This window comes from Oncorhynchus gorbuscha, linkage group LG23 (genome assembly GCF_021184085.1).
Source record: "Oncorhynchus gorbuscha isolate QuinsamMale2020 ecotype Even-year linkage group LG23, OgorEven_v1.0, whole genome shotgun sequence".
NCBI classification, from domain to species: Eukaryota; Metazoa; Chordata; class Actinopteri; order Salmoniformes; family Salmonidae; genus Oncorhynchus; species Oncorhynchus gorbuscha.
Genome location: NC_060195.1, coordinates 65,575,243 through 65,603,000, shown reverse-complemented (window position 1 = coordinate 65,603,000; position 27,758 = coordinate 65,575,243). Strand labels below are relative to the sequence as shown.

Here is a 27,758-nt window from a genome sequence, read left to right as displayed (position 1 = left end):
TCGTAAAACCCTGCCTGTTTCGTTTTGGTTGTGAGACTTTTTGTTACTTCCCCCTTCTGTTTGAGCAACGTTATGTGGTTTTGTAGCTGAGGAAAGTAACAATGTGCGTGTGGAGTGTAAAGCATCATTCAGTATCTGATTTGTAAGCTCATTTTGGTGTTAATTTTTTTGGGGATGCCTATTTGCCGTTACAATGAGGGAATTTGATTATGTTGGCCCGGGTAGGCGGAGTTTGCATCAGGTGAAAAGTGATTGCACCAGTTTGAGACCATGATGCCTCACGGGCTTGAGCCAATCACATGACAGGCCATAGCCCAGTGCACCACGTTCAGCCTAATCAAACTCCCTCACTGCTGTATCTAGCACAAGGCACACATTTGGATTTCTGAACAACGAGTTCTTATTCAATTGTTTAACCATGACACAGGATATTTGGGCCACTATCTTCTATCTGTACTGACGTTAGAATATTGAAGTAGCCTATTACGTCTTTGACAATCTAAATAATGCAGCAAATAATTTGCTGTAATAAAGGACTTTTCTTTTTAAATGGATGTCATTCATATTGGAGGATGAATTAAACCTGCCTATCAGCTCTATTTCCTGCCTCCTACCCCAACCCTATCCTGACCCATTAGGCAGATGGGAATGTATCTGGGCCTGTTTTCATAAAGCATTTTGGAAGAGTGCTAATCTAGGATCAGATCACTCCTGTCCATTCATTATAATTGAAAAAGCTAAACTTATCCTAGATCAGCACTCCTACTTTGAAACGCTTTGAGAACACAACCCCTGACCCTGTGTTACTGTTTAAGGGCAACATTGACCTCCCAGTTGGTGCACCAAAGACATTACAGTATGAAGATGGGTAGAAACTGCTTCTCCAGTAGAAATCCCGATCACACTTGTGGGCAATGCAATGGCGACATTGGCTAGCTAAGTGAATGTGCAGAAACATCATTGGGTCTTCCGGTCGCCCCGCCCCGAACTGCACATGTACAGGCCGTCAAATCAAAGGCACTCTTTTGTAATAAAGTTGTTTTTGACAAATGAAAACATGTCAGTTTGTTACGTTCACAAGGGTGGAGTAATAGCATTTTCAATTACTTATTACAATGACTCAAATCTAGTTTGTGACTTTTAGATTTAGAGAAAATGAAAAACAGAAAATGCTCTACAGGAATGATGGAGTCCATCTGAATCATCTTGGCTCCTGGACTCTGTCCACGCATTTCAAGGATGTGTTGAGACAATGACTTGTCGATGACCCATGCCCAGCTCAGTTAATCGCTACCATTTTGTCGCAGACGGTTGTGAAAGAGCCTGGAATCGAACCAGGGTCTGTAGTGATGCCTCTAGCACTGAGATGCAATGCATTAGACCGCTGTGCCACTCAGGAGCCCAGGTGGTTTAATTCGAAGGTACTAAAAGACAAGGCAAAGGCATGAAAAAAGTGGCGTTTTGTCTGGTTGTAAAACCCATATTGAAACAGGTCAAAACTTGGTCCAGGTAATGTGGCTCAAAGATATTTTAACATAAAATATTTTGTAATATACTGACAACGGTTTTCCATGAAATGCTCCAATACGACAGGTGGCGCTACTGTAATGAAGTCTTTTTTTCACCGACCAACTTTAGTGAAACGGCAACAAGGTCGCAATCAGCCGGTACGCAGAATCAGAGAGAGAGAGAGAGATTTCAAACAACATTTCTTTGATAAAACGAACAGCTAGACTTTCATAACCATTGCCAATATGTCCAAACTACAGTTGTTGAATGTGTTCGTCACCGAGCGTTTGTCAGCAGCTGCTGTGGAGATATTCGTAGTCGTGGAGAAGATTATAGCGGAGTTTCAGGAAGAAATCTGCCGATCAGCAGAGGCAAATGAGCGTCTACGGAGGCTGTTGGACATGGTTAGCAAACCAGAAATAACGTTACACAGAGGTTTGTAGCGTAATGCAGTTGTTGTAACGAGATTTGACATGTCGACTAGTTAATAGACTAGATGCATGTGGCACGTTGTGTTATGCCGAAGGGGATAAGCTATACGGACATGCCTTGTGCCCAAATTGATGACGTATGTCGAGTGGAGACGAATGGATTCGGTTCAGTCACTCGTCCTGGTGAGACTAGTTTGATGGCTAGCTGTCAACGACCGCATTTATTTCGATGGGCAAGGGAGAAATAACTTGTATTACTGGTCACCATTCTATATATTACCGTGACCTGCCAATTAGCTAAGGTAACGAATTAAAAACTCGATCCATTGGAATACGGCGTTACAAATGCTTATTTCAAAGAGCGCTCCGTAAGCCACGTACCAGTGTTTGAAAACTAGGTATGTTGCACTGGAACATATTTGAATATGGAAAAAAAGCCATACATTGGGTCCGCCATGGTTCAGTGTAGCTTAGTAATGCTAAAATATTTGAGACCAGTGTGTTGCAGTTAATTTCGTCTTTGACATAAGTTAAATATCTTTGACTAGTAAATGGAATATACAGTGCATTCGGAAAGCATTCAAACCCCTTCAACATTTTGTTACATTACAACCTTAATCTAAAATGGATACAATTTAATTTTACCCGCAAATCTATACACAATACCCCATAATGACACAGTGAAAACAGGTTATACATTTTACATTTTCTTATTTACATAAGTATTCGGACCCTTTGGTTTTAGACTCGAAATTAAGCTCAGGTGCATCCTGTTTCCATTGATCATCCTTGAGATGTTTCAACGACTTGATTGGAGTCCACCTGCGGTAAATTCAATTGATTGGACATGATTTGTAAAGGCACACACCTGTCTACATAAGGTCCCACAGTTGACAGTGGATGTCTGAGCAAAAACCAAGCCATGAGGTCGAAGGAATTGCCCGTAGAGCTCCGAGACAGGATTGTGTCGAAGCACAGATCTGGGGAAGGGTACCAAAACATTTCTGCAGCATTTTAAGGTTCCCTAGAACACAGTAACCTCCATCATTCTTAAATGGAAGAAGTTTTGAACCACCAAGTCTCTTCCTAGAGCTGGCCACCTGGCTAAACTGAGCAATCAGTGGAGAAGAGCCTTGGTCAGGGAGGTGACCAAGAACCCGATGGTCACTCTGACAGAGCTCCAGAGTTCCTCTGTGGAGATGGGAGAATCTTCCAGAAGGACTACTATTCCCTGCAGCACTCCACCAATCAGGGCTTTATGGTGCAGTGGCCAGACGGAAGCCACTCCTCAGTAAAAGGCACATGACAGCGCACTTGGAGTTTGCCAAAAGGCACCTAAAGGATTCTCTTTGGCCTGAATGCCAAGCGTTACATCTGGAGGAAACCTGGCACCATCCCTACGGTGAAGCATGGTGGTGGCAGCATCATACTGTGGGGATGTTTTTTCAGCGACAGGAAGACTAGTCAGGATCGAGGGGAAGATGAACAGAGCAAATTACAGAGAGATCCTTGATGAAAACCTGCTACAGAGTGATCAGAACCTCAGACTGGGGTGAAGGTTCACCTTCCAACAGGACAACGACCCTAAGCACACAGCCAAGATAACGCAGGAGTGGCTTTGGGACAAGTCTCTGAATGTCCTTGAGTGGTCTGGCCAGAGCCCGGACTTGAACCCGATTTGAACATCTCTGGAGACCTGAAAATAGCTTTGCAGCGAAGCTCCCCATCCAACCTGACAGATCTTGAGAGGATCTGCAGAGAAGAATGGGAGAAACTCCCCAAATACAGGTGTGCCAAGCTTCTAGCTTCATACCCAACAAGACGCCAAAAGCGCCTCAACAAAGTACTGAGTAAAGGGTCTGAATACTTATGTAAATGTGATATTTCATTTTTTTGGTCATTATGGGGTATTTTGTGTAGATTGATGGGAAAAAAACTATTGAATCCATCTTAGAATAAGGCTGTAACGTAACAATGTGGAAAAAGTCAAGGGGTCTGAATACTTTCCGAATGCACTGCACTGTACCAACGTTTACTACCTGAATTATTGGGATCATCTGGTCACCACCAGTGTTTGGAATACATTGAGCTCGTTGACAAAAACAGACCATGGGAGGCCTTTTCACACGGGGATGTATTTGTCAAAGGTGGGTCTGTGTAAACTATGAGGTTATATTGGAGAAAGGTTGATAGCAGTGAATGTCATCATGATTTACTGTTATAGTATTTCTAAGTAGCAGACATATCAGACAGGGAAACTAAGATCATTCAGATGTTTCTGCCTGACTGGCACTCTTTACCTGAGTTAACATTTCCTTGTGATCCCAACAAAACTACTTATTTCACTGAACTTGAGATTTAAATAAATAAAACTACTTATTTTACTAAACTAGAGATTTAAATACATTGTAATTCTTTAAAAAGATTGTTCTGACTGACGGACTGTTTCCTCATCTTATTCTCCTTGTGGTTGTTGGTTACTCAGATAAACGGAATGAATCTGAACAATCTCACAAGTTCCTACTTTGGCAGACAAGTTTCAAATTCATCACATTAAATCATCTCAGTCAGATCACGTGAAGGGGAAGGAGTTCCCATAGTTCCTTTAGCGACCCTTTACGAAAACATAAGAGAGCTAGTTACAATGATTGACTGAACAGAATCCGTTTGTCTCCACTCAACTCTTGCTGCGCGACATGCATCATCAATTTTGTGCACCAGGCGTGTCCGTATAGCCTCTCCCATGCCAAAGAGCTTTGCCTCTTCCTCGGTCGTTACTAGTTACCACAGCCACAAAGCCATAAATTCCGCCTATTTCAAAAATGTATCTTAAAATGTTAAACCTAACCTTAACCACACCTTAAATCAAGATCAAGAATTAAAATGTTCGTTTTCACAATTTAGCCAACTTTGACTTTGTGGCTGTGGTAACTAGAATCCCTCTTCCTCTCTGGCTATGCGCACCCTTGAACGCAACTCCTGGTTGGCCAACATTGCTTTGTTAAGTCACGTGCCGGGGTACCGGGTATAAGGCACTCCTGTCCTGTAACCAAAATCTAAAACTGACCCTTACCTTAATCCTAACCATAAACTTAATGTAATTTGAACAAATTCTAAAGTTAAATATATTTTTTGTAGGTCAAGGAGTGTCAGTATAGCCTTTTCCGTGCTGTAGTGTAGACTAGTCAACAAACTAGTTTTATTTTTGAGCACAGAGAGGCCTTCCTAACAAAATGACAGATATATTAAGTCTATATTGATTGAATATATTTTTCCCCTCCAGACTTCCAGCTACTATCTCCTGCCATTCCCCCTGAGCAGCAGAACTGTGAGCAGGAGTGGAGCCCCAGTCTAGAGCAGGAGGACCCAGAACCCACACAGATTAAAGAACAACAGGAGCTCAGACTCAGTCAGGAGGACCCACCTCAGCCCTCACATCTTTACCAAAACCAAACTGTGGATGACGGAGAGAGGGGTATTCTACCTATCATCATAACTGAAGAGATCAAAACAGAACCTGATGTAGAGGACTACAGAGTAGCAGAACCAACCAGTGATCTGCCCCTTTCAGTTCATCCAGACTGCTCTGCTGCAGTGGAGAAACCATATCAGTGTCAACAATGTGACAAAAGCTTCACACGTAAGGGAAACTTGACCATCCATTCGAGAACACACATAGGAGTGAAATCGTATCTGTGCAAACAATGTGGCAAAAGCTTCATCCAGAAAGGCGACTTGGACAGACATACTAGGGTACACACAGGAGATAATCCATACCAGTGCAAACAATGTGGCAAAATGTTTAGCCAGAAGGGAAGCTTGACAGTCCATTCAAGGATACACACAGGGGAGAAACCTTATCAGTGCAAAGACTGTGGCAAAGCCTTCAACCAGAAGATAGAATTGACATTGCATATGAGAGCTCATACAGGAGAGAGACCATATAATTGTCCTGTATGCAGGAAAGGTTACATCGCATTAAGCTATTTAAGACGTCATCAGCGTGTTCACACAGGGGAGAAACCTTACCAGTGCAAAGAATGTTACAAATGCTTTGGTTATAAACATCGCCTAACATCACATATGAGCACTCATACTAAAGGGCATAAATGACATTACTACACTGAGTGCAATAATAGCCTGAAATTAATCTGAAATGAAAACAACAAATGAATACATTGTCATTGTGAATTTCTTAATACGTCCAACTTCTGAATAATTATGTTCTGTTTTCTGACAATTGACAACATAACAAATTTAATAATGTGTGTTGAGGGGAAATCACCAGTCAGCATCAGATTGGTAAACTGAATCTAGCGCTCAGTTTCAGGGACCTACCCTCCAGGACACTGCTGGCTTCAGCAAGTCCTCACAGCTGTATCTAGCAGAGAACACACTCCTGTTCTCCGTATACATAAATAACAACTGTATGCAAAAACAGTGACCTCACCTTCAAATACCTGTATGCGGATGACATGGCTCTGGTTGCTTGTCTGGATGGCAAATCCAGCTCAAGTTTCTCCCAGTTAATTGATGACCTCGTGACATGTTTTGACAATAGCTTAATTGACGTCCATTTCACCAAGACTAAAGAACAATGCCTTGGTGGTAAGATGCGGAATAATGCAAGCGAACACACACTGACCATGGTGTAAAGATCCCTGATCGAGAGTGTTCTCACCTTCATCTCCACCTGGTATGGGAATTGGGATCCTCTCGTTCAGGGACAGGAGTAAACTGGCAAAAGTTGTCAGTCAGGTCAGCAAAATAGTCAGCAGCAAAACAGACCACAACTGCAAGAACTGTACACACAGAACATTACAGGGAAAGCACTCCAGGTCTTCAACGACCACACCCGCCCACTGCATTATCCTTCCAAATGCTGCCGTCTGGTTGGAGGTGAAAGGTGCCACTCGCACGGAAGAATGGCTGGAGAAATGCCCTCCTCAGTGACAATTCTAAATAAGATGAACTGACATGTAAATGCTTCATGTAATGTGTATGTTTTCATCCATAAAACGTTTTCTAATCTCATCTTTCTAAACAGGAGTTCTTGTTCAATTGTTTTAACAATGACATACGGGACGTTTGGGCCACTATTACATTTACATTTAAGTCATTTAGCAGACGCTCTTCACTATCACATCTGTACTGACAGGCTACATCAATATTCTAACATGCAGCTGTCACATCTGTTTTGACTTAATCCAGGAAACAAACTACTTCCTGTGTAACCCCCTAGAGTCCATTGACACATCGGTGTGTCAATCTAAGAAACGTAATAAAAATCTGTCAGATAGAGATAGAGATGTTTAAGATAGAGATGTTTTTTGTTTGTTGCATTGGATGCTTCTCAATCCGCCTATGTTGCACTTCTGCATTTGTGGTAAACGGTGGCAGAGGTAGAGTGGTGTTTGTCAGACCATGTGACCTCGGTCTTCTCACAAAACATCTATCAGTGTAAACAATGTGGCAACAGCTTCACATGTAAGGGACACTTGACCATCCATTCAAAGATACACATACGGGTGAGACCATGTCAGTGCAAAGACTGAGAAAGCCTTCAACCAGAAGATAGAATTGACATTGCATATGAAAGTTCATACTGGAGAGACCATACTCAGTGGGGCAAAACAGTATTTAGTCAGCCACCAATTGTGCAAGTTCTCCCACTTAAAAAGATGAGAAGCCTGTAATTTTCATCATAGATACACTTCAACTATGACAGACAAAATGAGAAGAAAAAAAAATCCAGAAAATCACATTGTAGGATTTTTAATGAATTTATTTGCAAATTATGGTGGAAAATAAGTATTTGGTCACCTACAAACAAGCAAGATTTCTGGCTCACAGACCTGTAACTTCTTCTTTAAGAGGCTCCTCTGTCCTCCACTCGTTACCTGTATTAATGGTGCCTGTTTGAACTTGTTATTAGTATAAAAGACACCTGTCCACAACCTCAAACAGTCACACTCCAAACTCCACTATGGCCAAGACCAAAGAGCTGTCACAGGACACCAGAAACAAAATTGTAGACCTGCACCAGGCTGGGAAGACCGAATCTGCAATAGGTAAGCAGCTTGGTTTGAAGAAATCAACTGTGGGAGCAATTATTAGGAAATAGAAGACATACAGTGCCTTGCGAAAGTATTCGGCCCCCTTGAACTTTGCGACCTTTTGCCACATGTCAGGATTCAAACAAAGATATAAAACTGTATTTTTTTTTGAAGAATCAACAACAAGTGGGACACAATCATGAAGTGGAACGACATTTATTGAATATTTCAAACTTTAACAAATCAAAAACTGAAAAATTGGGCGTGCAAAATTATTCAGCCCCCTTAAGTTAATACTTTGTAGCGCCACCTTTTGCTGCGATTACAGCTGTAAGTCGCTTGGGGTATGTCTATCAGTTTTGCACATCGAGAGACTGAACTTTTTTCCCATTCCTCCTTGCAAAACAGCTTGAGCTCAGTGAGGTTGGATGGAGAGCATTTGTGAACAGCAGTTTTCAGTTCTTTCCACAGATTCTCGATTGGATTCAGGTCTGGACTTTGACTTGGCCATTCTAACACCTGGATATGTTTATTTTTGAACCATTCCATTGTAGATTTTGTTTTATGTTTTGGATCATTGTCTTGTTGGAAGACAAATCTCCGTCCCAGTCTCAGGTCTTTTGCAGACTCCATCAGGTTTTCTTCCAGAATGGTCCTGTATTTGGCTCCATCCATCTTTCCATCAAATTTAACCATCTTCCCTGTCCCTGCTGAAGAAAAGCAGGCCCAAACCATGATGCTGCCACCACCATGTTTGACAGTGGGGATGGTGTGTTCAGGGTGTTGTTTTTACGCCAAACATAACGTTTTGCATTGTTGCCAAAAAGTTCAATTTTGGTTTCATCTGACCAGAGCACCTTCTTCCACATGTTTGGTGTGTCTCCCAGGTGGATTGTGGCAACCTTTAAACAACACTTTTATGGATATCTTTAAGAAATGGCTTTCTTCTTGCCACTCTTCCATAAAGGCCAGATTTATGCAATATACGACTGATTGTTGTCCTATGGACAGAGTCTCCCACCTCAGCCGTAGATCTCTGCAGTTCATCCAGAGTGATCATGGGCCTCTTGGCTGCATCTCTGATCAGGCTTCTCCTTGTATGAGCTGAAAGTTTAGAAGGGCGGCCAGTTCTTGGTAGATTTGCAGTGGTCTGATACTCCTTCCATTTCAATATTATCGCTTGCACAGTGCTCCTTGGGATGTTTAAAGCTTGGGAAATCTTTTTGTATCCAAATCCGGCCAAATCCGGCTTTAAACTTCACAACAGTATCTCGGACCTGCCTGGTGTGTTCCTTGTTCTTCATGATGCTCTCTATGCTTTTAACGGACCTCTGAGACTATCACAGTGCAGGTGCATTTATACGGAGACTTGATTACACACAGGTGGATTGTATTTATCATCATTAGTCATTTAGGTCAACATTGGATCATTCAGAGATCCTCACTGAACTTCTGGAGAGAGTTTACTGCACTGAAAGTAAAGGGGCTGAATAATTTTGCACGCCCAATTTTTCAGCTTTTGATTTGTTAAAAAAGTTTGAAATATCCAATAAATGTCGTTCCACTTCATGATTGTGTCCCACTTGTTGTTGATTCTTCACAAAAATATACAGTTTTATATCTTTATGTTTGAAGCCTGAAATGTGGCAAAAGGTCGCAAAGTTCAAGGGGGCCGAATACTTACGCAAGGCACTGTACAAGACCACTGATAATCTCCCTCGATCTGGGGCTCCACGCAAGATCTCACGCCGTGGGGTCAAAATGATCACAAGAACGGTGAGTAAAAATCCCAAAACCACACGGGGGGACCTAGTGAATGACCTGCAGAGAGCTGGGACCAAAGTAACAAAGCCTACCATCAGCAAGGGCATTGAAGATGAAACGTGGTTGGGTCTTTCAGCATGACAATGATCCCAAACACACCGCCCGGGCAACGAAGGAGTGGCTTTGTAAGAAGCATTGGCTAGGCCACTCCAGGACCTTGAAGTCTCCAGATCTCAACCCTATAGAAAATCTTTGGAGGGAGTTGAAAGTCTGTGTTGCCCAGCAACAGCCCCAAAACATCACTGCTCTAGAGGAGATCTGCATGGAGGAATGGGCCAAAATACCAGCAACACTGTGTGAAAACCTTGTGAAGACATACAGAAAACATTTGACCTCTGTCATTGCCAACAAAGGGCATATAACAAAGTATTGAGAAACTTTTGTTATTGACCAAATACTTATTTTCCACCATAACTTGCAAATAAATTCATTAAAAATCCTACAATGTGATTTTCTGGATTTTTTCTTCTCATTTTGTCTGTCATAGTTGAAGTGTACCTATGATGAAAATACAGGCCTTATCATTTTAAGTGGGAGAACTTGCACAATTGGTGGCTGACAAAATACTTTTTTTGCCCCACTGTATAGTAGCTGTCCTGTATGCAGGAAAAGTTACATCGCATTAAGGTACACTACATGACCAAAAGTATGTGGACACATGCTCATCGAACATCTCATTCCAAAATCATGGGCATTCATTTGGAATTGGTCCCCCTTGCTGTTATAAAAGCCTCAACTCTTCTAGGAAGGCTTTCCACTAGATGTTGGAACATTGCTGTGGGGACTTGCTTCCATTCAGCCACAAGCATTAGTGGGGTCGGGCACTGATGTGGGGCGATTAAGCTGGCTCACAGTCGGCATTCCGATTCATCCCAAAGGTGCTCGATAGGGTTGATGTCTGGGCTCTGTGCAGACCAGTCAAGTTCTTCCACACCAATCTTGACAAACCATTTATGTATGGATCTCACTTCATGCACAGGGGCATTGTCATGCTGAAACAGGAAAGGGCCCTCCCCAAACTGTTGCCACAAATTTGGAAGCACAGAATTGTCTAGAATGTCATTGTATGCTGTAGCGTTAAGATTTCCCTTCACTGGAACTAAGGGGCCTAGCCCGAATCATGAAATACAGTCCCAGACCATTATTCCTCCACAAAACTTTACAGTTGGCACTATACATTGGGGCAGGCAGCGTTCTCCTGGCATCCGCCAAACCCAGATTTGTCCATCAGACTTCCAGATGGTGAGTGTGATTCATCACTCCAGAGAACACATTTCCACTGGTCCAAACTCCAACGGCGGAGAGCTTTACACCACTCCAGCTGAAGCTTGGCATTGCGAATGGTGATCTTAGGCTTGTGTGCGACTGCTCGGCCATGGAAATCCATTTGATGAAGCTTTAGAGGCAGTTTGGAACTCGGTAGTGAGTGTTGCAACCAAGGACAGACTTTGTATGCGTTTACGTGCTTCAGCACTTTGTGGTCCCGTTCTGTGAGCTTGTGTGGCCTACCACTCGGCGGTCCCGTTCTGTGAGCTTGTGTGGCCTACCTCTCGGCGGTCCCGTTCTGTAAGCTTGTGTGGCCTACCACTCGGCGGTCCCGTTCTGTGAGCTTGTGTGGTCTACCACTTGGCGGTCCCATTCTGTGAGCTTGTGTGGCCTACCTCTCGGCGGTCCCGTTCTGTAAGCTTGTGTGGCCTACCACTCGCCGGTCCCGTTCTGTGAGCTTGTGTGGTCTACCACTTGGTGGTCCCATTCTGTGAGCTTGTGTGGCCTACCACTTGGCGGTCCCATTCTGTGAGCTTGTGTGGCCTACCACTCGGCGGTCCCATTCTGTGAGCTTGTGTGGCCTACCACTCGGCGGTCCCGTTCTGTGAGCTTGTGTGGCCTACCACTCGGCGGTCCCGTTCTGTGAGCTTGTGTGGCCTACCACTCGGCGGTCCCGTTCTGTGAGCTCGTGTGGCCTACCACTCGGCGGTCCCGTTCTGTGAGCTCGTGTGGCCTACCACTCGGCGGTCCCGTTCTGTGAGCTTGTGTGGCCTACCTCTCGGCGGTCCCGTTCTGTGAGCTTGTGTGGCCTACCACTCAGCGGTCCCGTTCTGTGAGCTTGTGTGGCCTACCACTCGGCGGTCCCGTTCTGTGAGCTTGTGTGGCCTACCACTCGGCGGTCCCGTTCTGTGAGCTTGTGTGGCCTACCACTCGGCGGTCCCGTTCTGTGAGCTTGTGTGGCCTACCACTCGGCGGTCCCGTTCTGTGAGCTTGTGTGGTCTACCACTCAGCGGTCCCGTTCTGTGAGCTTGTGTGGCCTACCACTCAGCGGTCCCGTTCTGTGAGCTTGTGTGGTCTACCACTTGGCGTCCGAGTCTTTGTTGCACCTATATGTTTCCACTTCACAATAACAGCACTTTCAATAGACCGGGGCAGCTCTAGCAGGGCAGATTTCTTTTATGAAAGGTGGCATCCTGAGCTCTTCAGTAAGGTCATTCTACTGCCAATGAGTGACTATGGAGATTGCATGGCTTTGTGCTCAATTTTATACACCTGTCAGCAAAGGGTGTTTCTGAAACAGCCAAATCCACTCATTTGAAGGGGTGTCCACATACACTATATATACATGAGTATCTAAGATGTCATCAATGTGTTTCACAGGGGAGATCTCTTACCAGTGCAAATCATGTGGCCAATACTTTAGTTTGAAAGGAAATGTGAAGTCTTATATGATCACTCACAAAAGGGGTTACATAAAAGCTTAACCTGAAGTGAATCTGAAGTTAAAACAATACATTCATACTTTGTCATTGTGAATTTCTTGACACATCCAACTTGTGAATAGGTTTTATATGATGTTTTCTGGCAATTGATAACAGAACAAATTGTGTAATGTGTGGAGAGGGAAAAGCATTAGTCTATCAGATCTGTAAACTGAATCTAGCTCTGACTCAGGGACCTACCCTCCAGGACACTGCTGGCTACAGGAAGTCCTCGCGGCTGTCTACAACAGAGCACACACGCCTGTTCTCCGTATAGACGACATGCTCTAGTTGCTTGCCTGGAGGGCAAATCCAGCTCAAATTTACCCCCGTTCATTGACGGCCTCCGGACGTGGTTTGACGTGCTCCAAGACATCAGGTGGCGCTAATGTAATGCAGTCTTACACCGTCAGCGGTTGATGAATAGAAAACACAGTACATTTTTGTTTACAAAGGTATCTACTAAGTAGCGTAAACCCGCTAGGCTGAAGCAGACAGACGTTTCAATATTTCTTTGATAAAACAAACAGCTAGACTTTCATTGCCCTCGCCAATATGTCCAAACTACAGTTGCTGAATGTGTTCGTTACCGAGCGTTTGTCGGCTGCTGCTGTGGAGATATTTGGGGCCGTAGAGAAGACTGTAGCAGAGTATCGGGAAGAAATCTTCCGTTCAGCAGAGGAGAACGAGCGTCTACGGAGGGAGATGGACATGATTATCAAATCAGAGATACAGTTATACAGAACAGGTCTGTAGCGAGTTAACGTTCGAGTTATAACATTTTACTTGTAGAATAATGATAAGACCATTTATGTGGCACGTTGTGCAATTCTCACCCTGACCGCAACTCTGGGGAGTAATCATTAGTGCAAACAGATGCAAATTTTCTATTAAACAAATTCAGGCAGATCCCTCCCGTTTCGTTTGCTTCCGTCTAAGAAACGTTTTGCAACAGAATTAATGAATACACCCCTGGTTTGCCAACGTTGCTTCTTTGAATCACGTGCTGTAGTGTAGACCAGGGTTGCGTTCAGTACGACAGAAAGGGGTGCAACGTTGAATTTAACGGAAGCGGAACGACTATTTGAAAAAGTTGTGATTATGGTGGCCCAGAGGGCAGTTACCATGTGGTGATGGACGACTTTTTGCGATTTCAGACTCGATTAACCTGCACGGGTTGAACGGCTAGTCCGGGCTGGTGAGGAAGGCACGCCCTACTCAAATCGAATTGTAATCTGCGCTGCTCGGCATATTGTAAAAAATGGAGCATGGCGCATCATTCAGGAACATTCAACATCTCTACTCCATAAAATATACGGTACCAGTCAAAAGTTTGGAGACACCTACGCATTAAAGGGTTTTTCTTTATTTTTTAACTATTTTCTACATTGTAGAATAATAGTAAAGACATCAAACTATGAAATAACACATATGGAATCATGTAGTAACCAAAAAAGTGTTAAACAAATCAAAACATTTTAAAAATATTTGACATTCTTCAAAGAGGCCTCCCTTTGCCTTGATGACAGCTTTGAAGAATCTCAAATATATTTGTTTAACACTTTTTTTGGTTACTACATGATTCCATATGTGTTATTTCATAGTATTGATAGTTATTTCATAGTATTGCACCAGGCTCACGACCGGTTCTAAAACAAATGCAGTCAGCACTAACCCGGTACACCAGGAGCATGCATCGAATCCCCTCAAGTTCACACCCATATGTATCATGTAATACCGCCTAGCGACCAGGGAGAGGTGTGTTATTTTAAGTTTTTATGTACTGAACGCAACCCAGGCAGATGAACTGCCACAGGTGCTTTAAAAACTATCACAGACCTCAAACAAAGTAGTTTTTCTACAGATTTGGGTAAAACTCAAATTTGAGCTTCTCATATCGCTCCGAATTTACTCCAGTTACTGTGTGTGGGGAGAATCAGTAATATCCAGTCAGATCCTATGTCTGTCTCATAGTCACCAATGTGATATCAGCTGAACATACACTTTATCTTTTGCATTGAAGTGTGTATCAAATCAAATCAAACTTTATTTGTCACATACACCGAATACAACAAGTGTAGACTTTACCGTGAAATGCTTACAAGCCCTTAACCCAACAGTGCAGTTCAAGAAGAGTTAAGAACATATTTCCCAAATCAACTAAAGTAAAACAATAATAAAAAGTAACACAATAAGAATAACAATAACGAGGCTTTATACAGGGGGTACCGGTACCGAGTCAGTGTGCAGCGGTACAGGTTAGTCCAGGTCATTTGTACATGTGTGTAGGGATGAAGTGACTGCACAAATGGCTCCCACTCTGAGTAGACACTGTAATTCGTGGGCAGTGCACCATAGGTTTGAGAAAAAGTCAACGCAAAACAGGCCCTATTCAATTCAAACGATCTGTTTACAGGTCCACAGCAATTTGCAATTGTTGTGTTTCATAACCTTTTTGTCTGTCAGATTCGGTCAGATCCTATGGCTCTTTCATAGTCACCATTGCGATAGCAGCTGGATCTGGGGCCTCATTTATAAACCGCGGGTACGTGTCAAATATACCCCAAAACGTGTGCATCAGTTTCCACATAAAAGTTGGCATTTATAAAAACTGAAGTTGATGTGAAAATGTGCTCACATTCCCGCAAACTTTAGACCATAGAGGTCGACCTCTAATGCACACGCACAGTTTCTAGTGGTTGAAGTATTGCATTGCAAGTAGATTAGTATTTTGTGCAAAAGGGGCGTATGATGGACGGCTTATTCATAACAAACAGGTTAATATCAAGATGCAATAATTTACCATTAGTGAGGAGAGAAAGTATCATTTGTCATTCTTTGCATTTTAAAATCATTAGAAATAGGTATATTTCCTAGGCTATTATTTATTTAATTTCATAATACATTCCTCTCCTTTTTGCAATGGTTTCATACTCACGAGGTAGCCTACAGTAGTGATACCTTTCGTTCTGTCTCTAGTTTAATGGGACCCACTTCACAGCAGTCAATAGATAAGCTACGGTATTTTGCGGTATTTTGCAGTATGCCATCTGATCTGGAGCGCAGGTTATTAAGGTGTAGGTTACTTCTATAGTTTACGTCTGAATACTCTAATTTAACATTTCTTGAGGAGACAATTTGATTTATACACAACTTTTCATTACCATTGTAGAATAAATTCTTCCCATTTTCTAGGCATGCTGGGTTCATTTTCCCGAAGTAGCCGTAGCCTATATACAACAAATTACCATGCGCGTCTCTCATTTAATTGGGCCTATTAGATACGCTATTATTTCAAGTATTTTGCTCTATATATCAGAAAGGAAGTGTGGTTTATAACAAAGTCGAATTTAACAGGTGAACAGACAGTTGATATTGTGCATTGAGGTGTATGGATACCACTGTGAGTAGACACTAATTCGCGGGCAGTGCCGCATAGGTTCGAGATAAAATGAATGCAAAACAGGCCCTATTCAATTCAAACGATCTGTTTACAGGTCCACCGCCATTTGCAATTGCTGTCTTTCCTAAACTGTATGTCTGTCAGCCGAGGCCTACAGCAAGTTTAACATTGTGCCATCTCCTCCAAAGACATTTGATCTATTTCACTATTTCTATATCCTTTAGAAACATGCCTCGACCTAATTCAAATACTTTAGAAGTATACAGCAAATAATGCTCGTTCATGAGTGCAGTTTCAGGACGCGTCTGATTTTATAACTGTAAACATGCGTATGTATGGCGTGCGCCAAGTTGATCAATCTCAATATTTTTGTATGTGCGCGAACTTTTCAGAAATGGCAGATTTTGTATTAAGATAAGTCAATATTGATTGAATATATATGTTTCCCTCCAGACTTCCAGCAACTCACTCCCTCTGTTCCCCCTGAGCAGCAGAAGTGTGAGCAGGAGTGGAGCCCCAGTCTGGGGCAGGAGGACCCAGAACCCACACAGATTAAAGAGGAACAACAGGAGCACAGACTCAGTCAGGAGGACCCACCTCAGCCCTCACGTCTTTACCAAAACCAAACTGTGGATGACGGAGAGAGGGGTATTCTACCTATCATCATAACTGAAGACATCAAAACAGAACCTGATGTAGAGGACTACAGAGTACCAGAACCAACCAGTGATCAGCCCCTCTCAGTTCATCCAGACTGCTCTGCTGCAGTGGAGAAACCATATCGGTGTCAACAATGTGGCAAAAGCTTTACACGTAAGGGAAACTTGACCTTGCATTTAAAGATACACACAGGAGAGAAACCTTTTCTGTGCAAACAATGTGGCAAAAGGTTTAACCAGAAGAGCAACTTGACCATCCACACAAGGGTACACACAGGAGAGAATCCCTATCAGTGCAAACAATGTGGCAAAAGGTTTAACCATAAGAGCAACTTGACCAGCCATACAAGGATACATACAGGAGATAATCTGTATCAATGGAAAGCTATTTAAGACTTCATCAGTGTGTTCACACGGGAGAAATCTAACCAGTGCAAATAATGTGGCAAAAGCTTTGGTTATAAACAGCCATACATCACATATGAGCACTCACATTAAAGGGCATACATGATATTACTGCAGTGAGTACAGCAAAAGCTTCAGCCTGAAGTGAAAGTGAAAACAACAAATGATACTTTGTATCATTGTGGATTACTTCTCACATCCAACTTGTAAATTAATGTTATGTTCTGTTTTCTGGCACTTGACAACAAAACAAATTGAGTTGTGAAAATCAGTATGAAAATCATCAGTCAGTATTAGACTTCTTAGCTGAAACTAGCTCTCAATTTCAGAGACCTACAGTGCATTCGGAAAGTATTCAGACCCCTTGACTTTTTCCATTTTGTTCTGTTACAGCCTTATTCTAAAATTGATTAAATCGTTTTTTTTTCTCATCAATCTACACACAATACCCCATAATGACAAAGCAAAAACAGTTTTTTAGAAATTTTAGCAAATGGATCTCTCTGTACTTTGCTCCGTTCAGCTTTGCCTCGATCCTGACTAGTCTCCCAGTCCCTGCAACTGAAAAACATCCCCACAGCATTATGCTGCCACCACCATGCTACACCGTAGGGATGGTGCCAGGTTTCCTCCAGATGCGACGCTTGGTATTCAGGTCAAAGATTTAAATCTTGGTTTCATCAGACCAGAGAATCTTGTTTCTAATGGTCTGAGAGTCTTTTAGGTGCCTTTTGGAAAACTCCAAGCGGGCTGTCGTGCCTTTTTACTGAGTAGTGGCTTCCATCTGGCCTCTCTACCATAAAAGCCTGATTGGTGGAGTGCTGCAGAGATGTTTGTCCTTCTGGAAGGTTCTCCCATCTCCACAGAGTGACTCTGGAGCTCTGTCAGAGTGACCATCAGGTTCTTGGTCTCCTCCCCCGATTGTTCAGTTTGGCTGGGCGGCCAGCTCTAGAAAGGATTTTGGTGGTTCCAAACTTCTTCCATTTAAGAATGATGGAAGCTACTGTGTTGTTGAGGACCTTCAATGCTGCAGAAATGTTTTGCTACCCTTCCCCAGATCTGTGACTCGACACAATCCTGTCTCAAAGCTCTACAGACAATTCCTTCAACCTCATGGCTTGGTTTTAGTTCTGACATGCACTGTCAACTGTGGGACCTTATATAGACAGGTGTGTGCCTTCCCAAATCATGTCCTTTCAATTGAACTGTAGAAGTTGTAGAAACATCAAGGATGATCAATGGAAACAGGATGCATCTGATATCAATTCCCAGTCTTATAGCAAAGGGTCTGAATACTTATGCTATTTTTAATACATTTGCAAACATTTTCTATACTGTTTTTGCTTTGTCATTATGGGGTATTGTGTGTAGATTGCTGAGAATTTTTTATTATTTAATCCATTTTAGAATAAGGCTGCAATGTAACAATGTGGAAAAAGTGAAGGAGGACACTGCTGGCTTCAGGAAGCCCTCACCATATAATTTGAGGGAAAACGTCTATTTATTCGTGTTTTTTGTTTTTAATGCTTTGGTTGTTTTGTGCAAAGATGAAAAAATGAAATGAATTACAAATAAAGAAACATTTTTCCTTTCTTTTTCTACAACTAAAGAAAAAGGAAGCCCTCACCACTGTATCTAGCACAGAGCACACATTTGGATTTCTAAACAATAGGAGTTCTTATTCAATTGTTTAACAATGACATACAGGATATTTTGGCCACTATCTTCTATCTGTACCAACTAGAGGTCAACCGATTGATTTTTTCACCGCCGATACCGATTATTGGAGGACCAAAAACCCAGATACCGATTAATCGGCCGATTTATAAAATTTAACAAATAATAAACATTTTATTGATTTGTAATAATGACAATTACAACAATACTGAATGAACACTTATTTTAACTTAATATAATACATCAATAAAATCAATTTAGCCTCAAGTAAATAATGAAACATGTTCAATTTGGTTTAAATAATGCAAAAACAAACTGTTGGAGAAGAAAGTAAAAGTGCAATATGTGCTATGTAAGAAAACTAATGTTTCAGTTCCTTGCTCAGAACATGAGAACATATGAAAGCTGGTGGTTCCTTTTAACATGAGTCTTCAATATTCCCAGGTAAGAAGTTTTAGGTTGAAGTTATTATAGGACTATTTCCCTCTATAACATTTGTATTTCATTAACCTTTGACTATTGGATGTTCTTATAGGCACTTTACTATTGCCAGTGTAACAGTATAGCTTCTGTCCCTCTCCTCGCTCCTCCCTGGGCTCGAACCAGCAACACAACGACAACAGCCACCATCGAAGCAGCGTTACCCATGCAGAGCAAGGGGAACAACTACTAGCAGGCTCAGAGTGAGAGACGTTTGAAATGCTATTAGCGAGCGCTAACTAGCTAGCCATTTCACTTTGGTTACACCAGCCTCATCTCGGGAGTTGATAGGCTTGAAGTCATAAACAGCACAAGGCTTGACGCACAACGAAGAGCTGCTGGCAAAACGCATGAAAGTGCTGTTTGATTTAATGTTTTACGTGCCTGCTTCTGCCTACCACCACTCAGTCAGATACTTAGATACTTGTATGCTCAGTCAGATTATATGCAACGCAGGACATGCCAGATAATATCTAGTAATATCATCAACCTTGTGTAGTTAACTAGTGATTATGATTGATTGTTTTTTCTAAGATAAGTTTAATGTTAGCTAGCAACTTACCTTGGCTTACTGCATTCGCGTAACAGGTCTCCTTGTGGAGTGCAACGAGAGAGAGGCAGGTCTATATTGCGTTGGACTCGTTAACTGTAAGGTTGCAAGATTGGATCCCCCGAGCTGACAAGGTGAAAATCTGTCATTCTGCCCCTGAACAAGGCAGTTAACCCACCGTTCCTAGGCCGTCATTGAAAATAAGAATGTGTCCTTAACTGACTTAAACATATTTTTTTAAATACCGATTTTTTAAATAAGGTTTTCAGGTCATTTATCTTAAGCCGTGATCCCTTTAAATACAGTATCCCTTCAATTCGAATTTAGTCGACAGACTAGAATAAATTGAGAGAACGAGTTCAGAAACAGTTCAGAAAATAGGGGTAAATGAAAGAACGCCATCTAAATATATATAAGAGGGGGGTGTTATGACCTCCTCCTTTAGACTAGTTAAGATACGAGACAGTGCCAAACACATGCCAGAACCAACCCTATGAACTATGCCTATGTAACATGCCTGTAACCAGTCTATAAGGGAACTATACGGGACTGCCCTGTTAGAGCTTCTGACAGACATTCACTATGGTTCATTAAGTTTGTTGGAACCTCTCCAGTGCACTGACAATAAACAATGATTAATTTAAGATTGACTTTGGGTGTCCCTATGTAAGAATTTACATGACATAGTGTTTTCAGTAATAACCATTACAGATCATGGACTGAGAGCTCTACTCAGCCCATCCCACTTATCTCCATAGACCACCCTCTTTTGATTTCTAAGTGCCGTTTTTCAACTGTGCTGTGATGTTTTACATTTTTGCATAGTATACACAGATTGTGAGCTAAAGATTAAGACCTTTCCTGTGAGTGTTATGTTGTTGATTGATTGACTATGGCATTCCAAATCACCCAACACTGCTATTTGTAAGATTCATTTTAAATGGATGTTAATTGTTCAGACATTCCTGAGCATGTGACCAGAAACAAGCTACATTGGGGCGATACCAGAAAAATCAATGGAGGCTTCTCAGAGGAGGAAGGGGAGGACCATCCTCTTCATTGAATTTTATAAATAAGAAACATTTAAAAAGTTATCCTTTATAGATAAAACTATACTAAATATTATTTTTTGTGTTGTTCCAAATGTCTGAATAAAAATGACAGTTAGTGCAGAATGGTGCTTTTGGGGGGGGGCTCGCCCAGGGAGCCATACAAGCTAGAACCGCCACTGATGTGCCATGGAATCGGTACATAGACAATCTCTTCGCAGCTATTTTGCGATCTGTATTGTGCAGCTGTCAACATTTTTGTCCTCAAATGAAACTGGTGAATTTAGTCTATTTATGCCAATCTTTTTCACCAAATTTTGGTCTTTGAAATATTGCTGACAAACATGTTCCCTACTTTCTCCCCCTTCCACTTGCCTCCTGTAACGATTGTCCTCTTCTTCTGACGAGTAGTAAGAGAGATCGGACGAATTTGCAGTGTGGTAATTGTTCATTTTAATAAGTCAAACTGAACATTACAACATACAAAATAACACCGTGAAACAAACAAAACAGTCCTGTGTGGTACAAACACGGAGAATAATCACCCACGAAACACAATAGAAAACAGGCTACCTAAATATGGTTCTCAATCAGGGACAACGATTGACAGCTGACTCTGATTGAGAACCATACCAGGCCAAACACAGAAATAGCAAACCATAGAGAAACTAACATAGACAACCCACCCAACTCATGCCCTGACTATACTAAAACAAAGACCTAATAAAAGAACTAAGGTCAGAACGTGACACCTCCTCCATTTTTTTTGCAGTAATGCTGCAATCAGTTGATTGTAACTTTGGATTAAGCAAACATTCCCATCTTTTTTTTATATTTGCATGTGTGACATAACTCCACCATTCCTATTCATCATATCATTAATAAATATAAAACAAGAAAAAAAAGTTGTTTTATTTTTTATTAATCAGTATATTTGAGTTTAACCATAATATTTGTTGTAATATTTGTTCTATCTTTTCTGGAGGATAAAACTGAAATTGTAACCAGCTGTGTATAACTTGTATAACCTCAAGGGATGTAAAGACCCCTGTTTAGGGGACCTGCGTGGTTCTGGTACTGGTTCGGACCAACATGTTCACTTACAAATCCATCTGTGGACACTGTAGATCGAAATGGCTTGCATTGAGCGATAGCCCTGGTTCCCACGGTCACAGTATGAATAGGAATGGTGGAGTTATATTGCTGAGCCTGTGTGACGTAGGATGTGAGCATGGAAACTCCTTGATGCTGGAATGTCCCTCCTACCATATCATTTTCACAGCTGACTGTCCATCAACTCCTGGCTGAACCCTACACCACATCCACTGACAAAGCACATGCCTGCAATCATTACAGGGGTGGCTCATCACTGTATCAATGTATCACTGTATCACTGTAACACTGTAGCACTGTATCACTGTAACACTGTAACACTGTAGCACTGTATCACTGTAGCACATTCAGAGATCGATTTATAGCCATTGATCTAAAATGATTCATATATTTTAAACATGGAAATGTTTGTTTGTCATAGACTGACAAGATTCATATGAAATGATAGGCAAGCTCCTAACTAGTTCAGGAAGCCAAGCTATAGCTCTGTGTGCCGTTCACAGTGATGAGGGCAAACGTTTTGATCAAGAGAAACCTTTAGAAAATATATTTTCTCATAACACTAGACACACAGATATGTATTTTACAGTTGGAACGAAGGTGTAATCTTATAGTTTGATTATACTATATTTAGAAAGCACACTGTAAGTCATCTCGAGCCTTATTCATAATGTTTTGTTGAATAGGAAATGCATCATATCAAATATGTCATATTTGTACTCTTTACTTGAGCTTGTGTCCTTCAAAGTGACTACACCTCAGAAATATATAACTATTTTTACCAGAATGGGGAGATTGAACCTTTCTTGGAGTATGCAGGATGACTATTTATAGTCTGTGGCCCTCTCATGATAAATAATTACTTTTGGGGATTATGTAGATTACATTTCGTTGCATTTAACTGAAAGGGTGATACTTTGAACAAAGTTTCCTTTTCAATTAATCGAAAATAAGAAGTTGTATAATCTGTATAAACGCAAAAAGGTCATTTGGAACAAAGGTTGAGTTTTTCTTAATAATCTACTGTAGAACCAGTTTGGGTTTAAGTATAATTTAGGTATGAGTGAAGTTTTTAGTGAGAGGTTTAATGCTTTAATATTTAAAGGCATAGCCACAGGAAGAAGTGGTGCTGTAGGTGCTGCAGCACCCTCTGACAATCACAATTGTAAAAATTATTAATATAAAAAATGTATACAGCATTTGTTTTGTTTCACCAAATTAGTGCACTAGGCCTTTATTACTCCCGTATGAGCGGAGAGGAGCAAAATATTGGTCAGCAGAGTGGGGAGAAATGCAGAATCTTCCAGCGGCCATGTTTCATTATTTCAGTCGCCCAAACTCATATTCATTATATAAATAGGCACCTTTAATTAGCAATATTTTTGGCTCATATGATTTAAAAACAACATGTCATCTGGAGTAGGCTGCGCCATAAATTAGTCCGTAAAATGGAGATTGGACTCGAGTTAATCAATGTGATTTGTCCATAAATATACAGGTATACCTCTCCATGGTTGCAGAATCTTGTCTATTTTTGCTAACTTTCAATTAAACTTTATTGTGGTAAATTAATTGATATCTTTAAGGATATGAATATCAAGTATGTCTACTTCACCAACAGGCCATTTTATAGGTAAACTACAAGGTAATGTAAAAATGAAAAATGTGTATTTTAATATAAGGTACACTTATCATAATTGGGTTTAAGTCCAAATAGGATAGAAAATGGATCAATATATTCAATGATACTGTGTAGGGCTCGAGATGTGCGGATTTAAGAGGTCATTTAGACATTGGCATACATTGACACTTTTGTTTTCAAGCCCTGTATTTATAACCCCTAGAATTGGGGCCTTTGTGAATACAACCCCTGGCCCTAACCCTGTGTTACTGGTTAGGGTCAACTTTGACCTCCTCCCAACTGGTGTCTCCTGGGACATGATGGTTTAAATAGAAGGCACTAAGAGACAATGCTAAGGCATGAAAAAATTGTCTCTGTTACAGAATATACTGACTGACAACAGTTAGAAATCTAAACTAGCAATTCAGAGTAGTATGATAGAGACGAAGAAGAAGATGTTTTAGCTCAATTTGGTGTTGGGGGTAGGATCTTGTAACTGGTTTTCCATTAAATGCTCCAAGACAGCTACAGTTGTGATACGAGATTTGTATATTTAACGTCATTAGACAAGATAATTCAGGTGGCACGTTGTGATATGCGCACTCTCAGACCAATATTATACCTTTGATCAATTATTTAATTAACTAATAAATCGAGGTTTAAATTGCCAGCAGATGCAACCTGTTTGCTTACAGCTGCACTAGGGTCTGACGGTTTTCCTGCATAGATGAAGACCGGATGACAATTCGGAGAACATTCTTGGAGACATATCTCGCGCCGGCTCCGTAGGAAGCCTGTCCAACCCTACTGCAGCTGTAAACAAGTGGGTTGGATATGCTGGTTGAGGTCTGGAGGGTAATTCCATAACGACTGCATTAGAGAACTCATGGTCCAATGACTGTACCTGTAGTAGACCCACGTGTCCCGAGTCTGAAACTATCTAGATCCTAGTCCTGATTAGAGCCATTTGTCCCTCGTCTGAAGCTATCTACACCCTCGTCCCGATTAGCTAAACACATTTACAGTGTATTCTGAAAGTATTCAGACCCCTTGACGTTTTCCACATGTTGTTATGTTTTTGCCTTATTCTAAAATATATATTTTTTAAATCCTCATCGATCTACACACAATACCCCATAATGACAAAGCGAAAAACATTGGCGTCCATATTAGATTTTGATTTGGGGAGGGAAGTAGCATATAAAAACTGGATTTAATAGTTCTTTGTTCATTGGTCAGCGACGCAAACGGCGATTCTGTTTCTGCAATTTCCGTTATTTAATACGTTTCAATGGGCTTTAGTAGTAAAGGCCAAAATCAATATTTTATCAAATCATTGTATATATTTTTTTGATAACTAAAGGGGTTCTAAAATTAAAAATCAAATCGCTAAATGATCCATATAGTGTGACCATCTTAAAACAATTCCATATGACAGTTTACCAAATTTCACTCTTGAACTTATTTAGCCTTGCCGTAACAAAGTGGTTGAATACTAATTGACTCAAGACATTTCAGCTTTTCATTTTTATTTAGGTTGTACATTTTTCTCAAAACATAATTCCACTTTGACATTATGGGCATTGTGTAGACCAATGACACAATCTCAATTTAATTTATTTTAAATTCAGGCTGTAACACAACAAAATCTGTCAAGGAGCGTGAATACTTTCTGAAGGCACTGTAGCTTTGGACTTGGGACACATGCTGCTAGTGGTCATTGGACCATGAGTTATCTCCAATGTCACTATAAAATGCCCAAAGACCTCGTCACTAATTAATGAAATAATGAATGACAAGTCTAATATTGGGATAGCGCACCCTGAACATAACTTTAGTTGGCCAACATTGCTCTCTTGCTGTAGCTAGTGTAGAAGACCATTCAACAAATCATCTTGTTTTTAAGCACAAAGAGGCCTTCAAACAAAATCACTATTTTTAGTCATTCAAAATATTGATTGAATATATATGTTTCCCTCCAGACTTCCAGCAACTCACTCCCTCTGTTCCCCCTGAGCAGCAGAACTGTGAGCAGGAATGGAGCCCCAGTCTGGGGCAGGAGGACCCAGAACCCACACAGATTAAAGAGGAACAATAGGAGCTCAGACTCAGTCAGGAGGACCCACCTCAGCCCTCACATCTTTACCAAAACCAAACTGTGGATGATGGAGAGAGGAGCGCTCTACCTATCATCATAACTGAAGAGATCAAAACAGAACCTGATGTAGAGGACTACAGAGTAGCAGAACCAACCAGTGATCAGCCCCTCTCAGTTCATCCAGACTGCTCTGCTACACTGAAAAAAACATATTGGTGTAAACAATGTGGCAACAGCTTCACACGTAAGGGACACTTGACCATCCATTCAAGAACACACATAGGAGAGAAATCTTATCTGTGCAAACAATGTGGCAAAAGCTTAATCCAGAAAGGTCACTTGGACAGACATACAAGTATACACACAGGGGAGAGATCTTTTCAGTGTGAAGACAGTGGCAAAGCTTTCAACCAGAAGATAGAATTGACATTGCATATGAGAGTTCATAGAGGACAGAGACCATACAGCTGTCCTGATTGCAGGAAAAGTTACATGGAATTAAGCCATTTAAGACGTCATCAGAGCGTTCACACAGGGGAGAAACTTCCATCAGTGCAAAGAATGTGACAAATGTTTTAGTTATAAAGGAAGCTTGAAGTTGCATATGAGCACTCACACAAAAGGGATACATAATATCCCTGCAATGAGTGCAGCGAGTGAATCTGAAGTGAAAACAACAAATTATACTTTATCATTGTGGATTTCTTGTTACATCCAACTTTAAATTAATGTTCTATTTTCTGGCACTAGACAAAAAAACGAATTGAGTTGTGTGTGTGGAGGGGGAAGCATCACTCAGTGTCAGCTTTTTAAGGTGAATCTAGCTCCCACTTTCAGGGACCTTACCCTCCAGGACACTGCTGGCTTCAGGAAGTCCTCACCACTGTATCTAGCACAGAGCACACACTTGGATTTCTAAACAACAGGAGTTCCTATTCAATTGTTTAACAATGACATACAGGATATTTGGGCCACTATATTCTATCTGTACTGATGGCTGCATGTTAGCATATTGAAGTGGCCCATCACATCTGTATTGACTCAATACAGCAAATAAACTTTGTTTTAATACAGTTGTTTATTTCAATGGATGTCATCGTGAAACCCTATTTTTCTCTGTTGAACATGATTTTTGTGCTGGTTCATATCAGGAAGGTTTAATACATCCTCAATTCCCTGCTTCTTACCCCCAACACTTCCTGAACCATTAGGCAGATGGGAAACTATCTGAGCCCAGGTTTAATACATCCTCAATTCCCTGCTTCTTACCCCCAACCCTTCCTGAACCATTAGGTAGATGGGAAACTATCTGAGCCCAGGTTTAATACATCCTCAATTCCCTGCTTCTTACCCCCAACCCTTCCTGAACCATTAGGTAGATGGGAAACTATCTGAGCCCAGGTTTAATACATCCTCTATCAGCTCAATTCCCTGCTTCTTACCCCCAACCCTTCCTGAACCATTAGGTAGATGGGAAACTATCTGAGCCCAGGTTTAATACATCCTCTATCAGCTCTATTCCCTGCCTTTTACCCCCAACCCTTCCTGAACCATTGGGCAGATGGGAAACTATCTGAGCCCAGGTTTAATACATCCTCTATCAACTCTATTCCCTGCTTCTTACCCCCAACCCTATCCTGGAACAGCATTCCTAAACTTAATTATTGGGTCACAAAGACCTTTGTTGGGTAAAGGTCAGGCTGTAAAGGACTTTGGGAACCATTACCTTATACTGACAGTGGCTTCCTGTGAATACTGTGAGTGTTTAAATGTCAGTGTCAGTGTGATATTTGACAGGCCACATTCCTAAGGAACACCAGCGTCATGGAGGATCCTCAACATTCCAACTGACCTGACCGCGCCCTCCACAACTGTGTCTCCTTCCCCCATCCCCGAGCCTGACCCCAGAGGGCCCTGAGGTACAGTGTTGTGAGAATCAGGCCCAGCTTTAACTGAGTGTTTAGGTACATCTCAGTAGTCATAAGTCTGACCCCTCCCCTTTTCCACTCCTTTGACTCCTCCTTTTTCCACTCCTTTGCAATTCTTCTGCAGGTCGTTGTTTTGTGAGAGAATGGTTCTCCGTTAACTAAAGTAACTGGAGTAAAGAATCATGTAGATGATAGCAGGATAGCTATA

General features: G+C 41.5%; 2 protein-coding genes across 4 annotated transcripts; both read left to right on the top strand.

The window, feature by feature from the left end:
- The first annotated feature begins 1,659 nt into the window (after window positions 1-1,659).
- LOC124010798 (zinc finger protein 2-like) lies at window positions 1,660-7,445 on the top strand. Of its 2 annotated transcripts, none has more exons than XM_046323469.1 (2): window positions 1,660-1,944; window positions 5,224-7,445. In XM_046323469.1, exons 1-2 carry the CDS (start codon window positions 1,755-1,757, stop codon window positions 6,051-6,053), a joined length of 1,020 nt encoding a protein of 339 aa, XP_046179425.1. In that variant the 5' UTR covers window positions 1,660-1,754; the 3' UTR covers window positions 6,054-7,445. The 2 variants fall into 2 exon arrangements, with proteins under 2 accessions (XP_046179425.1, XP_046179426.1); XM_046323470.1 differs by having other exon boundaries at window positions 1,660-1,913; window positions 5,224-5,338.
- Window positions 7,446-12,809: 5,364 nt separating this feature from the next.
- On the top strand, window positions 12,810-26,693 carry LOC124010800 (zinc finger protein 880-like). 2 transcript variants are annotated; one of them, XM_046323473.1, is made up of 2 exons: window positions 12,810-13,315; window positions 25,507-26,693. In XM_046323473.1, the coding sequence occupies exons 1-2, from the start codon at window positions 13,123-13,125 to the stop codon at window positions 25,620-25,622; spliced, it is 309 nt and encodes a 102-aa protein (XP_046179429.1). In that variant the 5' UTR covers window positions 12,810-13,122; the 3' UTR covers window positions 25,623-26,693. The 2 variants fall into 2 exon arrangements, with proteins under 2 accessions (XP_046179429.1, XP_046179428.1); XM_046323472.1 differs by lacking the exon at window positions 25,507-26,693 and adding an exon at window positions 16,424-17,490 and having other exon boundaries at window positions 12,966-13,315.
- The last annotated feature ends 1,065 nt before the right edge of the window (window positions 26,694-27,758 follow it).

Excerpts from the sequence above, each read along its gene's own strand:
- LOC124010798 (XM_046323469.1), top strand. The coding sequence starts at position 1,755 with ATGTCCAAACTACAGTTGTTGAATGTGTTCGTCACCGAGCGTTTGTCA. Across the intron at positions 1,945-5,223 it reads AGAAATAACGTTACACAGAG|ACTTCCAGCTACTATCTCCT; the intron begins GTTTGTAGCGTA and ends TTTCCCCTCCAG.
- LOC124010800 (XM_046323472.1), top strand. The coding sequence starts at position 13,123 with ATGTCCAAACTACAGTTGCTGAATGTGTTCGTTACCGAGCGTTTGTCG. Across the intron at positions 13,316-16,423 it reads GATACAGTTATACAGAACAG|ACTTCCAGCAACTCACTCCC; the intron begins GTCTGTAGCGAG and ends GTTTCCCTCCAG.